The 26,175-nt window shown below is 39.2% G+C and overlaps 1 protein-coding gene across 2 annotated transcripts in view; it reads right to left on the minus strand.

The window, feature by feature from the left end:
• Positions 1-1,233: 1,233 nt before the first annotated feature.
• The window catches only part of trioa (trio Rho guanine nucleotide exchange factor a), a 104,918-nt gene continuing 79,976 nt past the window's right edge, over positions 1,234-26,175 (minus strand). Inside the window, exons 33-59 of one of the 2 annotated variants that reach the window (XM_079381123.1) lie at positions 25,784-25,813; positions 25,512-25,663; positions 25,230-25,329; positions 23,757-24,000; positions 23,380-23,675; positions 23,117-23,287; positions 14,504-14,599; positions 14,267-14,415; positions 14,117-14,183; positions 13,923-14,026; positions 13,721-13,790; positions 13,540-13,629; positions 13,240-13,332; positions 13,085-13,135; positions 12,196-12,273; positions 11,900-12,091; positions 11,605-11,785; positions 10,584-11,335; positions 8,403-8,650; positions 8,126-8,267; positions 8,013-8,040; positions 7,746-7,908; positions 6,034-6,155; positions 5,851-5,929; positions 5,538-5,738; positions 5,292-5,430; positions 1,234-2,991 (exon numbers count right to left, since the gene is read on the minus strand). In XM_079381123.1, the coding sequence (XP_079237249.1) occupies positions 2,446-2,991; positions 5,292-5,430; positions 5,538-5,738; positions 5,851-5,929; positions 6,034-6,155; positions 7,746-7,908; positions 8,013-8,040; positions 8,126-8,267; positions 8,403-8,650; positions 10,584-11,335; positions 11,605-11,785; positions 11,900-12,091; positions 12,196-12,273; positions 13,085-13,135; positions 13,240-13,332; positions 13,540-13,629; positions 13,721-13,790; positions 13,923-14,026; positions 14,117-14,183; positions 14,267-14,415; positions 14,504-14,599; positions 23,117-23,287; positions 23,380-23,675; positions 23,757-24,000; positions 25,230-25,329; positions 25,512-25,663; positions 25,784-25,813 (4,584 nt within the window). In that variant the 3' untranslated portion in view covers positions 1,234-2,445. The remainder of the gene's footprint in view (positions 2,992-5,291; positions 5,431-5,537; positions 5,739-5,850; positions 5,930-6,033; positions 6,156-7,745; positions 7,909-8,012; positions 8,041-8,125; positions 8,268-8,402; positions 8,651-10,583; positions 11,336-11,604; positions 11,786-11,899; positions 12,092-12,195; positions 12,274-13,084; positions 13,136-13,239; positions 13,333-13,539; positions 13,630-13,720; positions 13,791-13,922; positions 14,027-14,116; positions 14,184-14,266; positions 14,416-14,503; positions 14,600-23,116; positions 23,288-23,379; positions 23,676-23,756; positions 24,001-25,229; positions 25,330-25,511; positions 25,664-25,783; positions 25,814-26,175) is intronic. The other variant, XM_079381124.1, reaches the window with a different exon arrangement.

The raw sequence follows: 26,175 nt of genomic DNA on the forward strand, positions 1-26,175 counted from the left end.
AAACAGTACCTGTTCTTGTCTTTGATGAACTTTTTTGATCCACTTCAAATGTTGACTACTGTAATTCTATTTGGAATCAGACAACCCTGTATGATTCATGCTGTAAATTCAGTATCGCTATTGTTGTGAATCGGAGTTCAGGGAACTGTTTGGCCCTACATTCACTTAAGAAACAATAAATGGAACTGAAAGTTCCAGTATTTAATTAATCAATCCAATTTTTTTTTTTTTTTTGATGGAAGCCAAAATAAATGAAAACAATTCTTGGTGCCCAAACCAAACCTTCAAATAGTCTTTACAAATCTGCACTGTTTTCAATCACATCTTAAAAATTTAAACCAAAACAGAATAAAGCACAGACGCCATGAGAATGTTCCATATGTTTAATTCCAAAATAACTGATGACAAAACTGAAAATATTTACAGCACATATCGCGTAAACACTTATGGTTTCTGTACAAAGAAATATACACATGCAAAAAGTATAAAATAATCCAAATAAAACAAGTCTAAAATGATAATACATACATTAAAATACAGTGAGATTAGAACTAAAATTAGACATTCAATGAAACACTTTAAAAAATGTATCCAGTCCAAGTTCCCACGCTGCAAAGGCATCTGTACAACTTTACAATGACAAATAAATTAGGGGACATGATGAATTGGGTCTATACAGATGAATTAACAATGTTCCTTCCTACCGGGAAAGAGTCACTGTCCACCACTCAAACATTTCATAACGCTTCAAAATCTCAAATATAACAGTTGACTGATGTATGACGCGAGGATCACTGGAAATCAACGTACTGAGAGCTGAGGTTACAGACTGCAAACCAATATCGTTCCAGTGACAACTTAAACTGTTGAGAGCTTCTTATGACTAACCTGTCACCAAAAACTATCAGAGGCCTTACAACTAAAAGGACCTACATTTGCATTAAAACTATCTCTATGAGAAGATAAATATCAATTTAAAGGCTTCACATTTTTTTGTCCATGATATCTTGCCATGACGAAATTATTCTCATGTCAAGGACTGCCTAATCTAAATGGGAGGTGCGTTTCAGAAATACTCCAATAATGCACAAAATATAAAAAGTTTGATCTGTGAAATGTCTATAACATGGACACAGAGGAAAATAAACAAAGAAAAACAATTCTTCCTGAATGTAAAGCTATGAATAACTCGTGTAAATAACCAGTCATAGCTACCGAAGGTATAAAATGTTCGTCGGGGAACAAAAAGAAAAAGAAAAACTAATTCTCATAAAGCATGGAGAGCTTTGGCATACCAATATGTATATCAACAGAAAAGTGACTAGCATAAGTGCCATGTAGACAACAACCCTGTAGAATGACAGGGCTATAATACTTAACGATAAAGACCGGATTAAATAAACAACAGCAGAACTGCAGTACCGAGTACGTGCTATTCTATGTTTTTATTAAAGGTATAACGAATGTCTTCATAAATAGTTGCATAAACCATCGAAGTTGCAACATTGCACGTGATAAGAACCGGAAACAATGTGAGTGCATTTACAGTATTCAGTCATTCTTCAATGCTGTCCCGTCTGCAGCTGATGAGCACAGACGTCTGGCCGCCCTATGGCTATCTCCCACTGGAGTTCTGCTCTCCACCCTATGTGACATTGCATTTAAAAAGGAAAGAAAGAAACAGGGCAGACACATAGTATAGAATAAGGCGTATACATCTGTAGATTGCACAACACAATTTGCTCTAGTCGTAAAAAAACAAAAAAAAGACTTGCAGCCGTTAAAAATTTCGCAGCTAAATGTGGCGTAATCATCATTGTTGAAATAAGCAACTAATTACACTAGGAGACCAAAACAAGCTTTCACTTAAAACGCTTCAACTACTCATTTGCTCACGATTTGAGTGTTGCGTTCATTCAGACTTGAGTTGATGTAACTGATTTTATTGAAAGATGTACCTGAAAATGTCATCGTTATTATGCACTGTTCATTTTTCTCTAAAGGTTCATTAAGAAATGTTCAGAGTCGAACGCTGTAAAAGCACAAAAACAGCCACTTGCTCTCTGGCTCAGGCAAAACAGAAAGTGAAAAAAGGTTGTTCTCCTTGCTAAATTGCATTTGCATCGCTTTCTTCAAAAACCTCTGCCACGTTTGTGCAGGTACATTTTGTTCTACACAAAATATTAGTCCATTTATGTAGATTTGTTGATCATTCAGCAAATCAGAGAAATATTATATATATATTTATATTTATATTCCATTGTTTTAATCTCTGCGTAAAAGTCTTCATGAAATTGGAAACAAGGCAGCAGCAAACTGGGAAAGGACTATCGATCTAAACGAAGACGAAGGCTCTGATTGGCAGATATGGTTGTCAGCACACATTTTGATAGGCTCAGGACTGAAGTCTTAATTGGCATCAGAAAGAGGATGAAATTTCTCGGGTCAAATCCTGGGCTGTAGCCTGCTTTGCAGGAAGGCTCTTATGCCTCCGAGGGGCCGCAGGTCGTTCTGGTGTTTGCGCCGATCAATGAAGGAGATGAGTCTAGAGGTATCGATGCATTCGGCCGAGCGACGGCCACCTCCAGGTCTCAGCCAGGGATCCTGTAGGCAGGTGGTGGCCGGGGGCCGCTTGGAAGGTTCGGCCCTGAGAAGCAGGCACATGAAATCCCGTGCCGCCTGGCTCACGCCCTGGAAGTAGTCGTCGGGGAAACTGAAGTCTAGGCGACAGATGTTGAGGCACGTCTCCTCCACGCTCTCGTCTAAGAACGGAGACGCCCCGCTCAGAATCACGTACGTTACCACGCCCAGACTCCATAAATCAGAGGAGAGAGAGATGGGATCCCCCAGAACCAGCTCGGGGGCCGCAAACTCTGGGCTGCCCAGCAGAGGGTGAACGTAAGGGGTCGAGTTCAGTTGCACTGCGTCACCGAAGTCTGTCAGTTTCACCATCGGCTGGGAGGGGCTCTGGTCCACCACAAGGTTTTCAGGCTGATCAGAAAGTGGGAAATTAGCATCACTTTGTAAGATTTTTTAAATAAACTAGTCTGTAGGTTGTCTGAATGGCAAGTTCTATAACTCTTGTAGGGAAGCCCTGAATAAATAAACATTTTCGATCCACCAGATCTCGCATGTTTTCCTTAAAGGGATAGTTCACCCAAAAATAAAAATGCTGTCATTAATTACTCACCCTCATATCGTTCCAAACCTGTAAGACCTTTGTTCATCTTCGGAACACAAATTAAGATTTTTTTTTACGAAATCTGAGAGCTCTCAGACCCTCCATAGACATCAACAAAACTGTTCCCAGGTCCAGAAACATAGTAAGGACATCAATAAAACAGTACATGTGACATCAGTGACTCAACTTCAGTTTTGCAAAGCTACGAGAACACTTTTTGCGTGCAAACAAAACAAAAATAACAATTTATTCAACCATTTTTCTCCCCAAGTTACTATTTTCCACCATTTTGGATAGTACCGTGATACATGTGCGCGCTTTCCCCAGAACATAATCAACTTAATCAGCATTGTGTATGTTCAGCATGCATGCATTTTCTCCTTTATGTAAACAACGCTGTTTGCATTGCACACATGCATCGTGGTTCTCTCCAAAATGCCAGAAGGGGTCACTTGGGGAGAAGAATTGTTGAATAAATAATTTTCATTTTCTTTGCGTACAAAAAGTATTCTCGTAGCTTCACAAAATTTAAGTTGAACCACTGATGTCACATGGACCGTTTTACCAATGTCCTTGCTACATTTCTGGGATAATATCTTAATTTGTGTTCCGGAGATGAACAAATGTCTTACGGGTTTGGAATGACATGAGGATGAGTAATTAATGACAGAATTTTCATTTTGGGGTGAACTATCCCTTTAAGGGACGACATCCTTTTGTTCAAAAACATCTATCTAAAGGTGTATTGCTGTAGCAGTGCTTTAAAAATGAACAACTTCTAAAGAGAGCATGCTGCCAGCATGCTAATTAAAATAAACACATTCAAAAGACAGTAATAATTCAAAGTGCTTTACATAAAAATAAAAGTAATCATGCAAGCATTCATAAGAAAAAAATAAAATAACTTACAATTTATTATAAAAATGTTTATTAACTTATATTTATTGCTTAATTATATTTATTAAAGTTGCAGTCCGTAACTTTTTTTTGTTAAAAATGATCCGAAATCAATATTTGAGAAAGTACATAACCAGCCAGTGTTCAAAACTATCGCCTTACTTTAGCCCGATTCACAACAGTTAGCACATAATAATGTTTTCTAATTTGAGTGGAACGGGTAGGTTTTCGCGGGAAATTCGAGCATGGCACTGCGTCATTATGTCACGTCTGTAAACAAAGAAGTTGTCCCGGCTAGTAGGCTATCGCATGTGAGGATCCTGCAGGTGGCGCATCGTTTATAGCCTTTTCTCACAGCAGCTAGAATAATTAAATGTATCATTTTGATGGCGGATTGTGATCCAGAAAGGATTATGTGTTTATGAAACACGTGTGAATGAAATTAAATTATATTCCAGTTTTAAACGTGCTTCTGAGTACAGATAGCCTGGGATTACACAAGATTTGTATTCTAAAGAAAATAATTTCGAAAGGAGCATAGTTTGCTTTTGGGGTTAAAAGAATTTCTTAATATGAAATTTGAATGGTATGACAATTAGATTAGACTGTACAGAAATTGAAATCTACACGCTAATACACACTATACCCATAGTGACGCAATGCTGATGTTGTTAACATTAATAATTTGAGAATAAAGTATAACAATAATAATAATTTTCACAGTTTGATGTGATATGAGCTAACCGAACTTTCGATTAAATCACCACTGGTAGCGCGATTTATTGTAATGCTTTTTTCCTCAGTTGTTCAGAACAAACGTGGCAGGCTTGCTTACCTGTTCAGATGACAATACAGGTGCATCTCAAAAAAATTGAATATCGTGAAAAAGTTAATTTTTTTATTGTAACATTTCAAAAAGTGAAACTTTCATATTTTCTAGATTCATTACATGTAAAGTAAAACATTTCAAAAGTTTTTTGTTTTAATTTTGATGATTAGAGCTTACAGCTCATGAAAGTCAAAAATCCAGTATCTCTAAATATTAGAATATTTCCTAAGATCAATCAAAAAAAGGATTGAAGCCGTGCCGAAGCCGCACCTGGCTGCAATACTAGGTTTTCAACAGAGATGGAGACTTACGGACTGCAGCTTTAATGTTTTATATTTTATTTATTAATTGTTTATGAATTATTCAATTACATGTAACACTAACCTTTAAATCCAGATGAACTATTCTGCAGTTGTGCAGGTATTGCAAAGCTTCTAAAATGTCCCGGAGGTAAAAGGCCACTTTTTCCTCAGTGAGGTTCCCCCAGCTCACAATGTAGTCCAGTAGACGGCCCTGATCAGACCTGAACAATCACACAATACACAAGGTCACATACATATCTGAGTGTGACACAGTCCATTCTGATATTAAAGTGTGTGTGTGTGTGTGTGTGTGTATGTGAGCTCTCACATCTCAAGGACCAGTGCATAGCTGCTGGAGGTCTCAAAGGTGTCCAGTAGTCTGACTAGGTGAGGGTGCTGGAGTCTCTGTAGGACGATGAACTCGTGGGTGACCTGGTCTCGCTTCATGAGTTTCTTATTCACAAACTTGACCGCTACTGTGCGCTTTGATCCCCTCTGGTCACAGCGTTTTACTACAGAGAACCTTCCCCTAAGAGAGAGAAACAACATTAACACAATTGCAATGTTTCTCTGGTTTTTATAGAGGAATCCATGTGATATCATAACTGTGTATAAATATTCCCATATTCCCAAATATTCACCTGCCCAGCTCTGCTACCTCAGTGTAGAAGGACTCAAAGTTGTCTTTCCACATGACCCGGATTCCATCGCTAGTAGTTCCTGTGAAAGGCAGTCCAGTTAAGTTCATAGCCTTGCACAGATAGATCTTTGAAACACCAGGTGGACTGTTTGCACTGCCAGTTTGAAGGAGAACACATTCTTACCCAACACTCTGAGACTGGCTGATGATGTCACACTGCCTATGTCATTCGTTGCAATGCAGGTGTACATGCCATCATCCTCTGAGGTCACACCTACGATACGCAGAGTGGCCTCGCCAGTCTCACTGCGATGCAGCAGAAAGAAATAATGATTTATGCAGAAAACAAAACCATTACATTAGCAAAAACTGAGTTTAATAACTACAAAAAACACAATAAGATCAATCTTATTCAGTATTTTCTTCTTGCTTGCAGAGGAAAAAAACTAATATTTAATCAAATAACTCTTATTACAGAAATTAACAAAAACTTACTGAGGTCCTTAAAACAAAGCAGTATATAAATGTATATTGTTATGTCCCAAGACGTAATTACTTTTTATTTTGTTACATTTGTGCAGAATTTGATATTGATACAGTTTGCATTTTTGTGTTTTGTTTTTGCACTCTCTCTCTCTCCTCCCTCTACTCCATGCAAAGCTTAAAGATCAGCTGGTCCTAATTGTCATCAACTACTGGCTAGCTCTGATTGGCTGCTGGAGGGAGAGCTTGTGGATTAAGCTGGAGACTCCCTGTGAAGATGCCCCTTCTTTGCCATCGCTGCCTCCTGAGACTGTTTTCTCCTGTCCCAGACATTATCACGTGTGCTGGTAGTTGGTCTGTTGGCCTTCTGGTTGTTAGTGTACAACGTATTTACCTTTGAATCTTTGAAAAGATGTTGTTGCTCTTTTTTACTCAGGTAAATTCACAATTTGGTGGATGCATTTTTTTTAATGTTCATGTTTTCTGTTTTGGTTAGAAAGGGAGGAAGGTAAGACTTCTGTTGTTTTTAACTTTGTTTTGTGAGTTTAGAAAGTTGCACAACTTAATATCACAATCTAGTATTGCTCTAGTGTTTGCTCTGGGAAGATACCTGCCTCTACTAACTTGCTTTACAACTCTTTTATTGCTCGTTTACGTGCGCCTCTAGAAACTGTCATGTTATAAAAGTCAGCTATTAAAAGCAGATCTTTTTTTCGACAACAGTTGAACTTCAAAGGAGGAGACAGAGTGAACTTTATCAAATCGAAATCCATATTTTCAATAATATAGATCTTCCTCACGAACCAAAGTTTAAAGCAGCCAAACAAAACTTAACTATACATTAAATAACGAGACAGCGGAGTTCGCAATAATGAAATATAAAATGGATGTTCGAATTCGAATAATTTTAACAGATGGACGAGCCCCCAATTTTTAAAGTGAAAAAAGTGAAGTGACATTCAGCCAAGTATGGTGACCCATACTCTGAATTCGTGCTCTGCATTTAACCCATCCAACGTGCACACACACAGCAGTGAACACACACACACCGTGAACACACACCCGGAGCAGTGGGCAGCCATTTTATGCTGCAGCGCCCGGGGAGCAGTTGGGGGTTCGGTGCCTTGCTCAAGGGCACCTCAGTCGTGGTATTGAGGGTGGAGAGAGCGCTGGACATTCACTCTCCCCACCTACAATTCCTGCCGACCGGGGACTCGAACCCGCAGCCTTTGGATTACAAGTCCGACTCTCTAACCATTAGGCCACGACTTCCCCGTTACCCCCCTCCTGAGCATAGACTAGGAAGGCACGTAACAATATTGATAAAATAATAACATTATATACTGTACGCATATCACCAAAACTGAAAGACATTGTTTTTTCTCCTACATTTTTTTGTCTGTTTGTCCGCACCTGTAGGCTATGCTAAAGTGGCCGTTGTTGGTGAGTGTTTTCTGATCGGGTCCATTCCATGTGACTGTGGCTTTGGGGCGGCCACACACTTTACACCTCAGTGTGACACACTCCCCTTTATCACAGGTCACATCACTCAGCGGGACGAGGATCTCCGGGGGAACTGGAGGAAAAAGATCTACATCAACCCCTTATTATGTTTATGACTTTTTTAATATATATAATTCTAAACAAACAGAATGATGGACTTAAACATTTTGAACTTACCATCATATATATAATTGGGATTTAGAAGCTGCAAAATGGAAAACAAAGTTTTGAGCATACATTTTTCTGAGGGCTTTTTCTATAAATTAACATTAGAGACAGATTAGTGTTACCTTTACAGAGACCTTGTTGGTTAGTCCCTCTCTGGATTTCCTGTATCCATTTTCAAGCTTGGCCTCTTTTTTATTTTCCTTCTCTCTTTTCTCTGACTTCTTTCGAATACGGAGGGATGTATGCCATGATGATGATTTCCTGCTGGAAAGTGAATGTTTAAAATTATTACAACATATTAAATATCCAACAGATGATAACCACTAAAGGCATGTAACTAAAATAGGTTTGATGTTATTGCAGAATGTGTTATGTAAACGGTTAGAGGCGAGCTCTTACTTAATGGTCCCCTCTGGTACATCAGGGATAATGGCGGAGGTGTGGCCCAGCACGTATCCAGGGATCCAGCCCTCGGCAGCTGGGCATTGGTCGGTAGCGGCGCGAAACACCAAGAACATGTTCTGCTGATTGGAGGCCAGGATCTGCACCACCTCCCCTTGACCTACATTTATCTCATCCTCTTTCAGAGCCACATAGTCCTGAGTCACCAACATGGTGGAGATATTACTGCTGCTGCTGCTTTCACTCTGTGGACAAACAGACACACATACAGGTCTTAATATTAGAGACACCTTATACTTTTAACACAATACCTGTAGTGTACAACACTGTAGGTTTTCCTAAGGGTAAATGACAGTATTTCCACATTTACTTATTAACCCTCATGGTCTGTTTAAACAATCAGAAAATGATGATATGAATATCATTATTTTCATCTTTAATTTAAATAATTGTTTAATAAATCTCTAGGTCTCTCCCCTATAAATAATGCAATATTTGTTAGGGAGGACATTTGAAGTATTTTATAAAGTTAAAATCAGTTTTCATTAGATTAGGAAACGTTTCAGCTTGATGCTTCAATGGTAACAAAATAGAGTCTTAAGGTCTCTCAGACCCAAAACAGAACATGAGGGCTTTTGGATTTCATTTTTGGTATTAGATGATGACAAAACATTCCATAATAACTCCCATGCTCAATAATATTTACAACTTTTGATTGATCCTGCAAGTGCACTGCATTGAAAACATGCATTATTAAACGAGAATAGTCAAAGAAAAGATAAGAAACAGAAAAGAAAGAGAGACAAGAATCCATGTTAGTTACAGTAGCCTGTTAAAAAGATCTCAAATTTGGAAGTAGGTCACATGATCAGCAGAATTAAAACATCCACAGATGTTTCCTGCATTAGGTCTGTAAGATTAACAGTTAAGATGCGGTCACATTAGCAAAATTTTGTGGACAAAAAAGCCCAGTGTCTATTGTCAATAGTATAGTGAATCGATTTATGAAGCAAAGCTCACACAGAAGTCACTTTCTAATCAAGCAGCTTTCTGTGGTCAATGTAGCAAATCCATGTGACTAATTTAAACCATTAAAGGGATAGTTTACCCAAAAATGAATTACAGAATTCATGAAGATTTGTGTCTTTCCAAATTCGCAAGACCTTCGTTCATCTTCAGAACACAAATTAAGGTATTTTTGATGAAATCTGAGAGCTTTCCTACCCTCCATTTACAGCAACACAACTACCATGTTCAAGGCCCAGAAAGGTAGAAAGGACATTGTTAAAACAGTCCATGTGACATCAATGATTCAACCTTAATTTTTTGAAGCTAAGAGAATACTTTGTGCACAAAGAAAAACTCTCTTCCATATCAGTCTTCGTCGTGCATTCTGACGTGGAACCCCGGATGTGGTGCGCATGTGTCGTGGTTCTCTCATGAATGTGCGTCAGAAACTGACATGGAGTAGAATTGTTGAATAAAATCATTATTTTTGTTTACTTTGCACACAGAAGTATTCTCGCAGCTTCATAACATTATGGTTGAACCATTGATGTCACATGGACTATTTTAACGATGTCCTTACTACCTTTCTGAGCCTTGAACATGATAGTTGCGTTGCTGTCTATGGAGGGTCAGAAAACTCAGATTTCATCAAAAATATCTTAATTTGTGTTCCGAAGATGAACGAAGGTCTTACAGGTTTGGAACGACATAAAGGTGACTTATCCCTTTAAGAAATCTGTGTCCAGAAATCTTTCACCCTGATGCAAAATTTCCGCTCGTGGCTATTTCTATTGAAATTACTGTATTTCACCCACGAATATTATGAAAACGACAGTAAACCTGACCATACTTTTATTCTTTTAGAAAAGCTGATTTTCTTGTACATACCACAAAGAAAGCTTGAAGTTAAGAGCTTCTTTTTAAGGAAGGGAAAACCTATTTCTTGTTTTACAACTCAATAAACAGTTAGTATCTGGCCAGAAGCAGAACTGTGTTAGAATTCTGAGATGCAGAGCAAAGGATCTGTTGGAAGTCCACAGAGTAGAAACCAGGTTAGGAGAGGCAGAAATGAGACAGAATCCAGGTGGGTTAGAGATTCATTCATGAGGGAAGACAGGAGCAGAGTTGAGCTGAAGCGCTGCGGCCAACCGGGGCAGGAGTGTCTCTTACCCCGTTGCTCTGAGTGGACTGGACAGATTGCTCACTGGCAGAAGAGCAGGTACTCATGCGGTCTGCGTCCTTACTGTGGGTGGAATGCCGGTGACTTTGGTTCTGGTTTTGCCGTCCCAGTGTGTCACATGCTTCCCCGGGGAAAGTAAAGGAACCAGGCCTGCTGGCAGGGGATGCGGGAACGGAGCTCCAGAACGAGGTGGAGCTGCCGCCCGTCTTTGGCCCAGGACTGCAGGGTGGGATGGAGTCTTTGAAAGCTGGTGTGGCTAATGGGGAGGCCATAGGCGAGACCGTTCCAGGTCTGGGTTTGACCAGTACTAGTGGGGCCACAGTGGCTCGAGGGATCTGGGCTTTGCCGACTCCATCCCTGCTCTCTTTGGAAGCGCTTTCTGTAGAGTCCGTCTGTTTGGAGTGAGGGCTCGCAGGAACCTTCACCTTTGGATCAGGCTCTGTGGTGCAAGAGGGTGAGGGACCCCTGGAGAGAGGTCTTGGGGACATACCTGATATTTTGTCGGGGCCGTCAGGCTCATGGGCTCCGGGCCCCAGGGCGGGAGAGTGATGACGGAGTGGTTGAGGCAAGCGCGAGGGCTGGGGGATACGGGAGGGGCGGGAGCGGGAACCCGACCCAGCCGGGGGCCCTCCGCCTCCTCCGGGGACCATGACCTGACCCCCGCTACCTCCAGCCTGTATGCTGCCTGTGACACCAGGCCCCTCGACATGGTTCCTCTGGTAGTCTATAGGAGATGTAAGCGCTACAGGAGGAAAGACATCTAGTGAGGACAATGAATTTGCTCATGAGCATAACATCTCAGATTATCCAGATTTTAGGAGGGTGTAACAGGCAAAAAAAGACTTGCAAAACCAACCTAAAGATAATGTCAACTCATTAGCATTAGATAATGCATTAGACTTCATGAACTTGACATGTATATAGTATTTTATTAGTTCAAGTTCAATTCAAGATGATTTCTAGATTATTTAAAGACTTCTATATGCTTAAAAGTATTGCTAGTTGCTGTACCATTGAGGAAATTGCGTTGGCTCTCCAGGATTTGGCTGATCTGCAACATCCAGACTTGTCGGACTCCAGGGTTGCTTGAGTGCAGAATAAAGGCCTCTTTGCTGCCATTGGACATTCTGGAGGTCAGTGCGAATTTACATGGGTCTCCATCCACACTATCCTCAAGCCCCAGACAGCTCGCCTACAAACATACAAACAGAATGTTTTGACCTTCTTTATACAATTTTAGATTTATCACCAAATCTAACAAGATAAAATTAGCAACCAAGAAACTGTCAGACGAGGATGCCTGTACCTTGATGCTGTATTTGTACAGGTAACCAGGCATCGAGAAGCCCCTCTTTTTATCTAAAGGTTCACTGAAGATGACAATCTGCTCAAAGAGGAAGACTCTTCTCTCTTTCATTCTGTTCAGCAGGCCACCATCCGGTTCAGCCACCATGAAGGTGTCTTGCAGGAAGAGACGCCCCTGAGCAATGATCTTTCCCTGTGAAGGACAGAGAGACTGATCAAATGAAATAATTCACATGTAAAACACCACAATTGTTCTTGATAATAATCTCCTGATAAAAACGGTCACAGCAATCTTACATCAAATCCCTGGAGTCGACCAACATTCATCATGTCGTTGCATCTTTTTGGTACAATGTACATGACCTCAACCGCTTTCTACAACACATCAATAACGTCATCAGTATAAATACGACAACCAATCAATATATAAATATACACATATATACAATATATATCTATATATATATATGGTGCTATCTTCTAAATTGTGTATCAGATCCAGATGAAAATAACCTGTAAATAAAAGCTGAAACGTTAATCTCTCATCTCATATTCATATTTTGATGTCAAACCCAAATGTTTTCAGTCTACAACAAAAATAAAGGAATTGGCCTTATTGTTCCAATACTTTTGGAGGGCACTGTATATATATATATATACATATATATATATAGCTTATACATATATAATATATATTACATATACATTTATTTATTCTTTTATTTGACAAGGAGACATTAACTTGATCTAAAGTGACAGTAAAGATATGCATTATGTTACAAAAGATAAAGATTTATACTTTTAAACTTTCTATTCATCGAAGAAAAAAATATTAAGCTGTTACTAAAACTGTTTTCAACATTGATAATAATAAGAAATGTTTCTTGAGCTGCTAATCTGCATATTAGGATGATTTCTGAAGGATCATGTGACTGAAGACTGGAGTAATGGCCACTGAAAATTCACCTTTGCATTCACAGGAATAAATTACTTTTTAAATTATATTAAAATAGAAAACAGGTTTAAATTGCAATAATATATTTTACAATATTGTTTTTGTACTGCATTTTTGATCAAATAAATACAAACGTGTTGAGCACAATACACATTACAATAGGACAAAAACATTTAAAACACATTGATCCCAAACTTTTGAATTGTAGAATATAGCACAGAAAAAACTAACCTCCAATTCTACTGAATCAATTCCAACTTTTTTGGAAAATTTGAGGAACTCCTGTAAATAAATAAACCAAAACAGAGACATCAGAATCATGATTAGACTAACAACTCTGTCAATAGGGCTAAAACAATGAGATGCAGTGGACCAGATGGACAAACCTTAAGCAGCAGCTGGTACTTCATGATTCTCTGCACGGGTTTAATGAGCAGATCAGTGATCTGAAGCCTGTGACTCAGACACTGCTTCAGATCCTGCAAGAGAGGGTCAAAAACGGATCTTGATACTTACATCTAATGCATTTATTCAATATGACATTATAAATATTTGATTACATTCTATGTGATTTCTATTTGGTGGTATATACTGACATAAATGCAAAATATAGTTCATAAGGAAATAAAAGCTCTGTAATGGGCAGAAATGATGTTCAAATCAGACTAAAGACTTCAGTTACGCACCTCAAAATAGGTGTCGATATACTCTGAGACAATATGCTCAGATTTAGGTTTGTTCTGGCAGTAAACAATGTACATGTGCAGTCTCCGCTCCTGAAAGGCATGATGAGTTCATGAGTAAGCACAATATCATATTACAGAAAAAAAGTTTGGTTGGTTGCCTAAAAAAGCTTAAACATTTTACATGTTTGACGAAGAGAGGGCCGAGCCGGTCAGGATCCTCAAGGCACTTCTCAAGCTCTCCCAGAAAGAAACTGAAACATTAAGGGTTAAAAAATCTATTCAATATCTGTCATAAATTTGCTTAAAATGAACTGCCATAAAATTGCTAATTTTTCCCCCATCAATGTACATCATTTAAAAATAACTGAAAATATAATACTTACTCTTTGTGCCAGTCGTATATCTGCTGAATGTTTCCAAAAACTATTTTGTCTTTTCCTTTCATATCATCTGGAACTCCATCCTCCCTCATCCTGGTCATGTAGCCCTACCAGACACACGCAACATGTATGAACTTCGGATCTAGTCACATGACCACTCCCTGTATCTCAGCATCCTGTGAACAGTAATCATTTACCTCCACGACCAAACTGAGATCTCTCACATAGTCCCTCTCTGTCTCAATCAGTTCCAGCAGGACATAACTAAAAGGAGAAAGGGGATACATGTTATAGACACTGACAATGAATGAGGACAATAACAGAGAAAGAAGAGCGTGATGACATACTGCCGTCTCTTGAGGAAGCCGGTCTTGCGTTCCTCTATCTCATCGATCGGAGAGGAGGAAGAGAGGAGGGAGTTATCAGATGGGTTGAAAGAGGGGCTGCTGCTGTCCCCTTGCTCCATAGACAAAGAGCTGGGTCTGTCCTCCAGAGCCTGCGTGGACATGAGAAATCAGTCCAGTCAAATAAGATGATGGGTATATTGTAGTATTATATTATATATATATCTGTGCACTTCTTACCATTTTGCTTTTGACCAGCTCCTCAATGGCATTGACTAACTCTGCAGCGCTGGGGGTCTCAGAACTGGAGGGTCGGACGGAGAGACGGGAAGAGGTCTGCAGAAATAAAGAGAGTGAACGAGGGAAGAAAGCCAGACTGAATGACAAAGAGGAAATATGAACTATGTGGAGCTAAACTGTAATCTGGATTCATTCAGGCATGGATTTAGGGTCTAGTTTATTGTCTTTGCCCTCAAGGACATTTATGCAAATTTTGTTTATTACAGAATTTACAATAGCCTTATGTTGAATGCATCTGTAATTAACGGTAATTTTATGATGATGTGTCTGGAATCACACCATTGTGAACATACAAAATTTGCATCTGCAAACAGGAGATATTTTGATTTCAACCAAAGCTGTACCAATTATTCATAAAAAAAAGGCCCCATGAAATCAAAATTGCTTTAAAATAGCAAAAAAAAAAAAAAATCATGTGTGATAGCAATATATTAACATAATCTTTAAGCAGATATACAAATAAAATGTAGTCTTTATATTGCAACCAAACAGACCAAAATAGTAAATATATCAAAATAGGAAAGAAACCTGTTGAATTTCATGGGGTCTTAAATTCATACGGATGATCACACTTGATGTTAAATGATAGACTTTAGGTTCACAAAAGCTTGATGCTCGACACCGGAGATTGGCGGTGAGTATGAAGGTAAATTTGGTGCAAACCAACTGAGCGTCTGTGACAGCTGAATTTGTAGTTGTAGAGAATAGCCACACGTGTATCGGTAAATTTGAAGTCACAGACAAAAGTTGCAGACTTGTAATTTTTTTCTCTCTCCCACAAACACAACACAACAGTTACACCTTCTCGAATCCTTCATTGCAGGAGCACAAATCCTATTCTACAGATCACAAATCAAGAAACTCGTACGCTCACATGTTGCTACTATTGCTGCAGTGAATATGGTGCAAAACACATTCACACACCTGCATCAAAAATGTGAAGTCACGGACGAATTTTGTACATCCACAAATCAGTATTTGAATTCTTGCAATGAGACTTGCACACTTTGTGTTTTCATGTTTTTTTCTCAGATGCTTTTTCTAGCACAAACACAAGTACATAACGACAGCGGCTTGAATCTGCTGCTACGAGTCTTAAATGCTGTTTTTCACCTAAGTTTTTTGGAGTCATCCTTACGGTGATTACATCAGCTGGTAAGTTAAATTATAAGGTCAGTTTACCGAATCAATCAGGGAATTAATCAGGGAAGCATAATAATTCTACACTGCCTTTTTATCGCAGGTTATGTCAGACGTTACATATAGCTGCGAGCTAACGTGAAAATATTAAAGCAAAAAAATTTGTAGACACCGCTGTTATGTACATATTTTGTATTTTATTTTCAGATTTTGATCTATTGGTAATTTCACCTGCAATGGAGGTGTATTGGAGTCTTTTCTTGTGATTGAATCATAGAGGTGTTAACAACAGGCTACCATCAACTATATTAGCCGAATTAGACACAGGCTGTTGCTCACTAACCCACAATACATAGGAAGTTTGGCTAACAAATATTATGAATGTTGTTTATTTTATTATAACCTGTAAGTTCTGTTATTGTATGGTAATTTTTTCTCTGACCATAAACTACAATAACACTGACAGGATTGTGACTATGAGGGGCAGAATCATCAAATGGCCAGCTGTCAATTTTATTTAAATTAGGTAACCCAAAATACATTTGATTTTACATTATATTTACATTCATGCATTTGCCAGATGCTTTACTCCAAAGCAACTTGTGCTGCATTATGTACACATTTTATTGAGTTAAGTTATCAAAACAGTATTTTCAATTACTGCTTTTTTAAAATTATTTTCTAGTTTGTGGTCTGGATCATGTCATCTGCAATACATTCCAGTAGGAGGCTTTTTTTGTGATTGCCATAGTAACGGGGATAACATGAACTGGTAATGCCTGGCTCACACTACAGGATTTTTAGCCCGATTTTCCTCTCCCGAGAATCGGAGCAGAAATCTTGTCGAGCACCTCGCTCGGTCCCGATGTTCGGCGCAGATTATCTCGTAATGTGAGGCGTTCACAGATCGAATTTTGCACCTCCCGATCTGCTCGCACAAAATCGGGGCCGCCCCGATTAATATCAAACATGTTTGATATTAAGAATTTTAAATCGGGATGATGACGGCTATGATTACGTCAGTGCATTCACAATAGCCAATAAGAAAGAAGTCTACAAGGAGACGGAAGTGACGAACAATTTGAAATGGCGACCGCGAAACCTGTACGTATCCGTTGGAGTGCAGAGATGGAGGAGCAACTTGTTGAGCTGTGACAACATCATGATTGTCTATTTAATGTGTCAAAGCTGTATCACAACCGTAGCGATAAAGAGAAGAGCTGGGGGGAAATCGCGTCTGTTTTAAACGTAACGTTCCCAGGTGAGTATAGAAAGCTGCTAGCGCGCTAGGCTTGCAAATGTAAACAAACAGTTGAAGTGTCAGTGAACATCTGCTAAATGTCTGTCAAAAGATAACATAGCAACTTATCAGTATCAAACGACCACAAACCACCCCTCCCCCTCCTTCTCAAACACTCACTCTCTCACACACACACTCACATAAAGACGATATCCTCAATCTCTGTATGTCACATACACATGCAGTCCACTCTCTCAACAGAACATAAGGGTTAAAACATTACATCTTTATGAGCTCTATAATTGTTTGTACATTTTGAGAAAAATACTTCAAGGGACATTAAAAGTTTATTATAGCCTATTTATATTTTAATAATATTAATTCAGCCGAATGTAGTGAGGAGACTGAGTGTCAATGTATGTATTGTATATTTTCAGTGGAAGACATTAAAATGAGAGCCATGACATTAAGGACTCGGTTCACAAAACTTCTTAAACCCAAACCTAGCGGCAGTGGAGAGAAAGGGTTAACACAGAAGCAGAGATGGCTTTTAAGCAGCTTGGACTTTAAGAAGCATGTTGCCCAACGCCCCTCTGAGACCAGTGTAAGCATGCAATATTATGGACAGGCATGACATGTGATAATGTGTGTTTAATAAGTAATGTAGTAGGCGTCATCATGTATCCACCTTTTTCCTATACCCATGGCGTTTTGCATGAATTATGGGAGTAACTTGTGTTAAACTGTAAATAATCAGTGATGTGTTTTAAAAATGGGGTACAATAAGGTAGCATTATTCTCCTCACAGTTCAACCATCAAATATTAAAGAAAAATTACTTTCAGCAGACATAAAATTGCTGAAATTTGGAGCAGTTGTGGCCTAATTGTTAGAGAGTCGGACTTGTAACGCAGAAGTCATGGGTTTGAGTCTCGGTACCAGCAGGGATTGTCGGTGGGGGGAGTGAATGACCAGTGTCCCCAATTTCTCCCCGGGTGCTGCAGCGTGTGCACTTGGATGGGTCAAATGCAGAGCAAATAATCAGAGTATGGGACACCATACTTGACCACACGTCACGTCCAAGTAAATCCAAAAAATCAGGACGTGTATTTCCACAGCAATATTAATGAGGTGTTAAATATTACTGAAATACATAGAGAAAATAATCTGGAGGAAGAGAACACATTGAACTCTTTTGAATGGAAGTTTCCCAAACCTGAATTGCAATCCATAATTTAAAATGCAATATGCACGTTTGGAAAAAGGTGGATAATTATTGGGAGAATACAGTGAAATTGTTATACAATTGTTTTGGCAGTACTTTGCTGATAGATGGATGGATAAATGTTTGTAAACCCCACTGACATAAAATTATTAATTTTTAGCTTGATCAATCTGTGAAAGACTTATTGAGTGAAGGACAGGACATTGATGACCCCACCAGTGATGAAGACATTGCAGACACATCTGAGGCACTAGGTAGAATTATAAATGTAGATGTACAAGACTCATTCAGAGTGTAAAGTTGCACAAATCTAGAGACAATGACTTTTCATGCATTTTAAATAGTCTAGTTCTTCTATCATTAATTATTAGCATTAGTGTTTATACATGTCACTCATACATCACCCACTGGGGTTTTGGCAACATGCTTCTAGTAGGGCTCCAATTTTCACAACAGCCAAATCTGCTTCAGTTCTCTTATTATTACATACTTACCGTGTTTACTTGCCACAGGGAAGTCGTGGCCTAATGGTTAGAGAATTGGACTCGTAATCCAAAGGTTGCGGGTTCGAGTCCCTGGCCGGCAGGGATTGTGGGGGGGGGGAAGTGAATGTCCAGCGCTCTCTCCACCCTCAATACCACGACTGAGGTGCCCTTGAGCAAGGCACCGAACCCCCAACTGCTCCCCGGGCGCCGCAGCATAAATGGCTGCCCACTGCTCCGGGTGTGTGTTCACGGTGTGTGTGTGTGTGTGTGCATTTGTTCACTACTCACTGCTTATACTTGACAATACGTCACGACTTTACTTTACTTGATCATAATAATTCTAGTCTGTTTGTACTGCACAGGATGGGTTTAGAGATTTTTTTATTTTTTTTAATAAGTTAAATAGATTATTTTCGGATAAGGTAGCAACTCATCAATATAAAACATCCTCAAATTACACACACATTGTCTTCCTGTAATTCATGTGATTCACATGTTTTTTGAAAACCTTCAAAAGTTTACATAATTGATTCTTAATGCTGTGTGTCATTACCTTCATTGTGGTTCTTTCTTGAGTATCAGGGAATGTGTAAGACCTGAGAGGATGTTTCTGAAGAAAATTGAGCAGTTTTATTACTCATTACTAGTTACTCCTTTCAAAAGTAATATTGTTACTTTACTTATTACTCTCTGGCAACAGTAATTAGTTACACTACTAGTTACATTACTTTTTCTTCACGCCCCACAGAATTTGTAACTGTGTATCTTCCACATAAAATTCTTCTTGAATATTACTAATAACATATTTCTTCCTCATCATTTGGCCAAAATCCACATTGGATCGCAGTCACAAACACTCAATAGTGATTGATAGTGACATTCAAGTAGAAGTGTTGTATTAATCTCATTAATTGTCATGTGCAGCTTTAAGCTAATTATAAGTTCTTCATTACATTATGTATTTTATCAAATCACATAAGTTTGTAAGAAACGGTTTAATTTTTCAAAAATATTTTTAATTCTAGTAATATAATGCACCATATGCTGATCAGAGGGATGTGGGTGGGATGTAAAGCCAGAGTAAAGTACAGCCACAACTTACACATCAGTGTTCAGATCATCTTTTTTCCTGACAAAATCAATATAATGCAATATTTCTATCTGCTGAATGTAAGCTTTTCCATATTCCAAGCTTGCCTGCTGCACTGGGGACATCACATGCATGTCATGAAAATTATGAAAATAAATCTAGGAATTATTTGATTGTTGGATTTTAAATCAGCGGGGTTGAGGCATCAAACGTAACTGAGCTGTTTTATGGATAGTAACTGTAATATTATCACTGAAATCTTATTAGTAATTAGTTACTAGTTACTGCAAAAAGTAATATTATTACAGTAACTAAGTTACTAGTAACTAGTTAGTGCCCAACACTGATTAGGACTACTAGAAGGCTACAGGTAGGTGAGTTTTATCAGGGTTGGAGCTAAACTCGTTTAATATTTAAACTATAAACAAATGTACTGTACAGTATAACGGTGAGTGATTTCAGAAAAAGAAAGAAAAAACCTTTATTGGTTGCTGTTCTCCGCTCCAGAAGTTTTTTCCCCCCCCCTCCCCTGATAGGCACCCAAACTATAGCTCTTCTGATCAAGAGGTCCGTGGACGAAATCCTCCGTTGCCTCTACAGATGCACAAATCACTTTTGCTCCATTTGTCATACAGATATGTGATGCAAAACGGAGAGTGCGCAAAACTTTTGATTTGCTGCGAGCATTTAAGACTCGTAGCAGCAGATTCAAGCCGTTGTCGTTATGTACTTGTGTTTGTGCTAGAAAAAGCATCTGAGAAAAAAACATATAAGAAAACATTCTACAAGTGTGCAAGTCTCATTGCAAGAATTCAAATACTGATTTGTGGATGTACAAAATTCGTCCGTGACTTCACATTTTTGATGCAGGTGAATGTGTTTTGCACCATATTCACTGCAGCAATAGTAGCAACATGTGAGCGTACGAGTTTCTTGATTTGTGATCTGTAGAATAGGATTTGTGCTCCTGCAATGAAGGATTCGAGAAGGTGTAACTGTTGTGTTGTGTTTGTGGGAGAGAGAAAAAAATGACAAGTCTGCAACTTTTGTCTGTGACTTCAAATTTACTGATACACGTGTGGCTATTCTCTACAACTACAAATTCAGCTGTCACAGACGCTCAGTTGGTTTGCACCAAATTTACCTTCATAGGTGAGTTTCTTTACTTTAGGTTCGTAAACTGGCAATCAAAAACATTCATCAAATAGAAATAGAGGGAATTCCAGCAGAAAGTCTCACCCTTGCTGTGACTTCCAGACTTTCCAATTTGTGTCTGGGTGTGGCCTCAGGTCTGCTTAGCTTTTACAGGCCAATCAGACAGCAGAGTGAATAATGAGGGGATAAGCACAGAAGGAAGGGGGGAGGGGTGTGAATGGGCGGAGTTTGGAGGGTTGGTTAGAGGGGTGAAGAGTGAGGGTGGTCTCTGAGATTCAGAGTCATTGTAAGGCACATGACCCTTTTTCTACAGAATCGCAGCTCCCAGAAGTTCACATTCGCATATACCTGCACACGTACTTCTAACATCACATGTGCCCTTATACTCTGAAGCTGCATTTGAAAGTGTTTGAGGAACCCAGTCCGATCATAAACCAGCTCATTAGAAGGACAATCAATTAAAGGTGGGACTAAATCTATATAAATATTAATATATATATATATATATATAAACAACAACATAAAATAAGTAAACAAAATAATAATTAGAAGATAGAAAAAAATGAAAAGGATGAGTAAGGGCATTTTGAGGTTCTAAGTTTAAATCAGAAAGATTTAAACAACAGAAAGAGTCTTGTCTAGATGAAAGTGGAATAACGGAATCAAACCAAAATGAGGAATCCGCTTCTAAAAGAACACTACTTCAAAGTGGAATTCTCAGAAAGTGGTCTGCTTCTAGATCTCTACCAAAAAAAAACAAGTACCAGAAAAGACAGCAAATAAAAGTAGAAAGAAGGGGGTTCTCAGTTCTTTTAATAAGCTGGGGGTTATGGCAAAAGAAAGCAATGAAAAGTGATATGAAAGGAGGGAGGCAAGAAAGGGAGGAGTCAGATGGAGAGGTATGGGAACTGAGATAAAACAAAGACAGGACACAAATCAACATAATGCTATGGCAAACAATACAGCCCAAACAAAACAAAAGAGAAAAACAAATTAGTGTCACAAGCTGTTCTTGAGCAGCAATGAGACCAACTATAACTCAAGCATTTAATCCTACTGTAGCCATTATAAACGAGACTATAGGATGAAGATTTATATTCTATCAGGGGGAAAAAAATTCTAAGGCTGGCATTAACATGCATTTCATGTTCGGATTGTACGTAGACCAGTGGTTTTCAACCTTGTTGACTCGAAGGCGTCCCACTGCCCAACAAAATATTTGAAGGATCCTCCTTCCCCCAATGTAGGATATTACCAGTTTTTCTATTGTATTGTAATTACGACAAAACTGCTTGTTTTCAACTTCTAATTTAAAAGAACTGGTAGTGCTGACATATTAAACTAGTGAACCACAATTGATTTTGTTTTGTTGATCTTTATTTTAATTTAGTGTTAGATTATTTTAATATATTCATAATAATTTATTAATTTAAATACTTTTAAGTCATTTAGTGGACCCCTTGAAAGTCTGCTTGTACTCCATAATTTAGAACCACTGGTCTAGACATTTTTAGCCATATTGCATTTACACCTTCATTCCAATATACTGTGATTGGAAAAAGACCTGATTGCAAAACTGCAAATGGATAGTTAAAAATTTTGTCATATCCTGCAATTTCATAAACTGCAAACCCCTCAGTAATGTTAGAAGGGGGAAAAAAACAGGAAAAAGCACGCTTTCTTTGGGAGAGAAATGAGGAAAAACAATAATTCAATAAAAATATGAAATTGTTGACTGATTGTGAAGAAACACATTTCAGGCTTAATAAATGTGATCAGAATCCATTTAAGACCATCTCCAAATGACCCAGTCTTAAAAGCCGAATGTTAATGCCAGGTGTGATGGGGGTCAATATGACACAAAATTCCCATTTCGGCTTTAAAATGATCAGAAAAACAGTTTTACAATGCTTGCATTGTAGTCACACATGAATTGGAACTGAGCTAGAACTGGAAAACTGAAACTGAAAGTAAAGACTGCATATCCCAGGAGGAGATATTATTTAAAGCGGGGGCACACAGAACTGATTTGGGGATCTCTAACAGGATTGAGGTTTAATGGTTAGCAGTGAGAAAAAAAAAAAAAAAACCCAAAACAAAAAAAGAAGAATAATCAAAAAAAAAAATAAATAAATAGCCAATCTAAACTATAGTGACTCTCACTCGTACCAACCTCCCTCCTCTGTCGCCCCCCTCTGCTCTGTCATGTGCCGGCTCACCTTGTCATCCTGTGCGTCCGGCTGGAGGAGGCTGTGCTGCTGGATGGCCATGGGTGGAGGAAGTGGCACAGTATCAGCTCCTTCCTCTCCCTCTTCCTCTCCACAGCTCTGCATTCCTGACGACGATGATTTGGAGAGAGTTCCGCTGCTCAGACCCTCGTTACGCACCCTCTGTGGAGGTTCAGGGACAAAACGATAAATTAGGCAATATATTCAGAAAGCCAGTAAGACCAGCTTTGAAAAAGTATGAATAATATTCAAACCTCTTCCAGAGTCTCATCCTGTGGCGTGGCTGCGCTGTCGTCAGAATCCTTCTGCGAGCCTGCATCTGCGCTCTTTCTGACGTCACGGCTCTTCTTGTGTTTGTGCGCCAGCTTCTTCACGTGCCCGTCGGCTTTACCACTGCTGAGTCTCCTCACAGGGCTGGTCAGCCATTTCCTTAATGTGTTGCCAGTGCGTTTGGGCCCAGGGGAACTATGGGAGCCCATCACATGACCTGGCTGCAGGGTGGCAGAGGAGCCTGGCAAGATGGCATCGTTACTGCACACAGAAAGCGCTTCTGGAAAAATACAGAAAAGATTGTGATTATTTGATACAGGTCTGTGTGGATTATTGGGAAGCGTTTCGGACATTTGCCCACCTTTGTGGTTAAAGATGCCCTCCATCTCCATGCTGCTGCGGGAGTGGGCGATACAGAGCATGGCACAGGGAACCAGGCCTTCCAGGGCAGGGGAACGGTCAGTGGTCCGCACCAAGCACCAGTCCGGCTTATCGTGGAGCCTCTCTAGTACCTCTACCGTCTGTCCCCTTCGTACTGTCAGTTCATTACTGTTACCGGCCATGAAGTCATGGATGACCACTGTGAGCTCACAACCACCTGACAACTGAAGAAGAAAAAAACGGCAAGCAAAGAGCAATGTTTTAGTCCACACAGTTGTGTGGCCGCAGTGTGTGAAAACAACCAGCCTATAATGGTAAAAATCCACCCACTCATATAGTTATAATCTAAAAAAAAAAAAAAAAAAAAAAAAAAAAATCACAAACAGGCTCTCAGAACAAGCCGTTTCAGATTCTCCCTCTGTTCACGTCACCGAGGGGAAAAAGTCCCGCCCATTTGTGACACTGCCCTATAAGCATAGACACAGCCCTGAGTGAGAAACAGCGGTCCGACTCCACCATTACTGATTACTTGCTGTAGCTGCTGGAGATATACAGTGTCGGCGCCAAAGAGGCATTTCAAGTGTTGTGTTTTGGGATGCACTAACGAACATAGGAGTCTCCATAGACTCCCTCCATCTGAGCCGCTGAGGACACTGTGGTTAAGTTTCATTGTCTAAGGAAATGTCCCGGAAAAAATTGGTAAGGTCCCCAATAAGTGTAGGGATCGATACCAATGCTTCATCAGCTCCAGAAAAAGTATCACGCTTGTTTTCCAAATTGCCCTTCTGAAAGAGCTTCTTGGCACTCTGTAAGGCTAATGATGCTAAAGCTACAATCGTCTCTGCCTGTTTTCACTGGTGCTGCCCATGAATGATCGTGAATAGGAATGTGGTAGTTAAAAGTTGCATATGAAAGCAATGCGAGTCGATTGCTTCAGTTTGTTGAGCTCATAATCACGAGTGGCACTTATAATGTTTGTGATAGCATGCCATGCACCACGAGACCAGCTATGTTGTTATTTTTATCACGCTGTGCTCCATGTCTGTGTAATTCACAATCGCGAATTTATTATGCACAGTACAATCAGATGACTGACTTTTAAACAGAGTATGTTTTCTGTAAAGATTACAGGCTTGTACTAATAGTGAAATGTTTATTTGCAAAGGCTAGCACTGCTAATGCCGGAGCTTGAGCTCATGAATCTCCGCCCACTTCTCCGGGAGCACCAGCTCATTTGCATTAAAGCAATATACTCAAATACAGCACGTTTTGGCTCATGCCCTAAAAGTGGCAATTATAACAAGCTATAAAAAAAATGATCTGTCAGGTATTTTGAGCTAAAACTTCAAATACACACTCTGGGGATATCAGTGACTTATTTTACATCTTGTAAAAAGGAGCATAATAGGTCCCCTTTAAGTGTCCTTCTCATAGACAGGAGGTGTATCCTCACCTTGTCGCTGTCCAGTGTGTTCTGTGAGGTCCTGGAGGCCAGTGAGATGGTGTCTGGCTGACTGCTGCCATCACCCTGACTGTCAAGATCCTCTCCATCCCTGTACACATAAACACACACAGGAAATTAACTCCTAGTCTTAGTAAAGCTCCACATACTAAGAAAATGTAAAGAAAAACAAACACAGCAACAGTAAAATGAAGCTGAAGGGTAAAAATGACAAAATAATATTAGAAGGAATAATAAGAATATTTCAAGTAAGAAAAGAGATGTTTCACTGGCCTGGGGGTGTATCTGCGACCCTTGTGTTTGGCTGTGGAGGGTTTGGGGATGTGGATGGGCTCCTTCAGCGCCCCCTTCAGATGCACAGTGCGCTCCTGAATCACTTCACGGATGTGCTTTATCCAGTCCTGTTTGTTCTCAATACTGGACGCCTGTGTTTGTGTGTGTGGAGAAAGAAAACACAGAGAAATACAAAATGTTGAGTAAGAGTTCACATTGATTTTCTGTTCTATGGTGAACTAAGGGTGAGTTATCTGTGTGGCTGTACTCACCATGGATCCATGTTTGCATCCCTGACTTAGCTTCATCCGAAATATAGAAATATACAAGATTTTACTGCTTTATAAAATGCCATATCATACTGCATGAGACAATGGCCGATAAGACATAGGGACAACATTAATAAACATATTTTGTGATAATTTAGAGACAATTTTGCTAACGTGTTGTGATACGTTGCTTATACATTAGTCACTGCCATTTGAAGATGTAAATAGTGATGAGAAGAATTTAAAACTATTTTTCAAACAAAAAGAATATCAGCTACTGTCTTTTTTTTATATGAAATACATGACAATGATTCAGCTTATATGATGTAAACCACACATAAATGGACAGTAAATAACTATTTTGTCAAATTTCACTAAAGAGAGTTTTGAAAACA

This window comes from Barbus barbus (genome assembly GCF_936440315.1).
Source record: "Barbus barbus genome assembly, chromosome: 27".
NCBI lineage: Eukaryota > Metazoa > Chordata > Actinopteri > Cypriniformes > Cyprinidae > Barbus > Barbus barbus.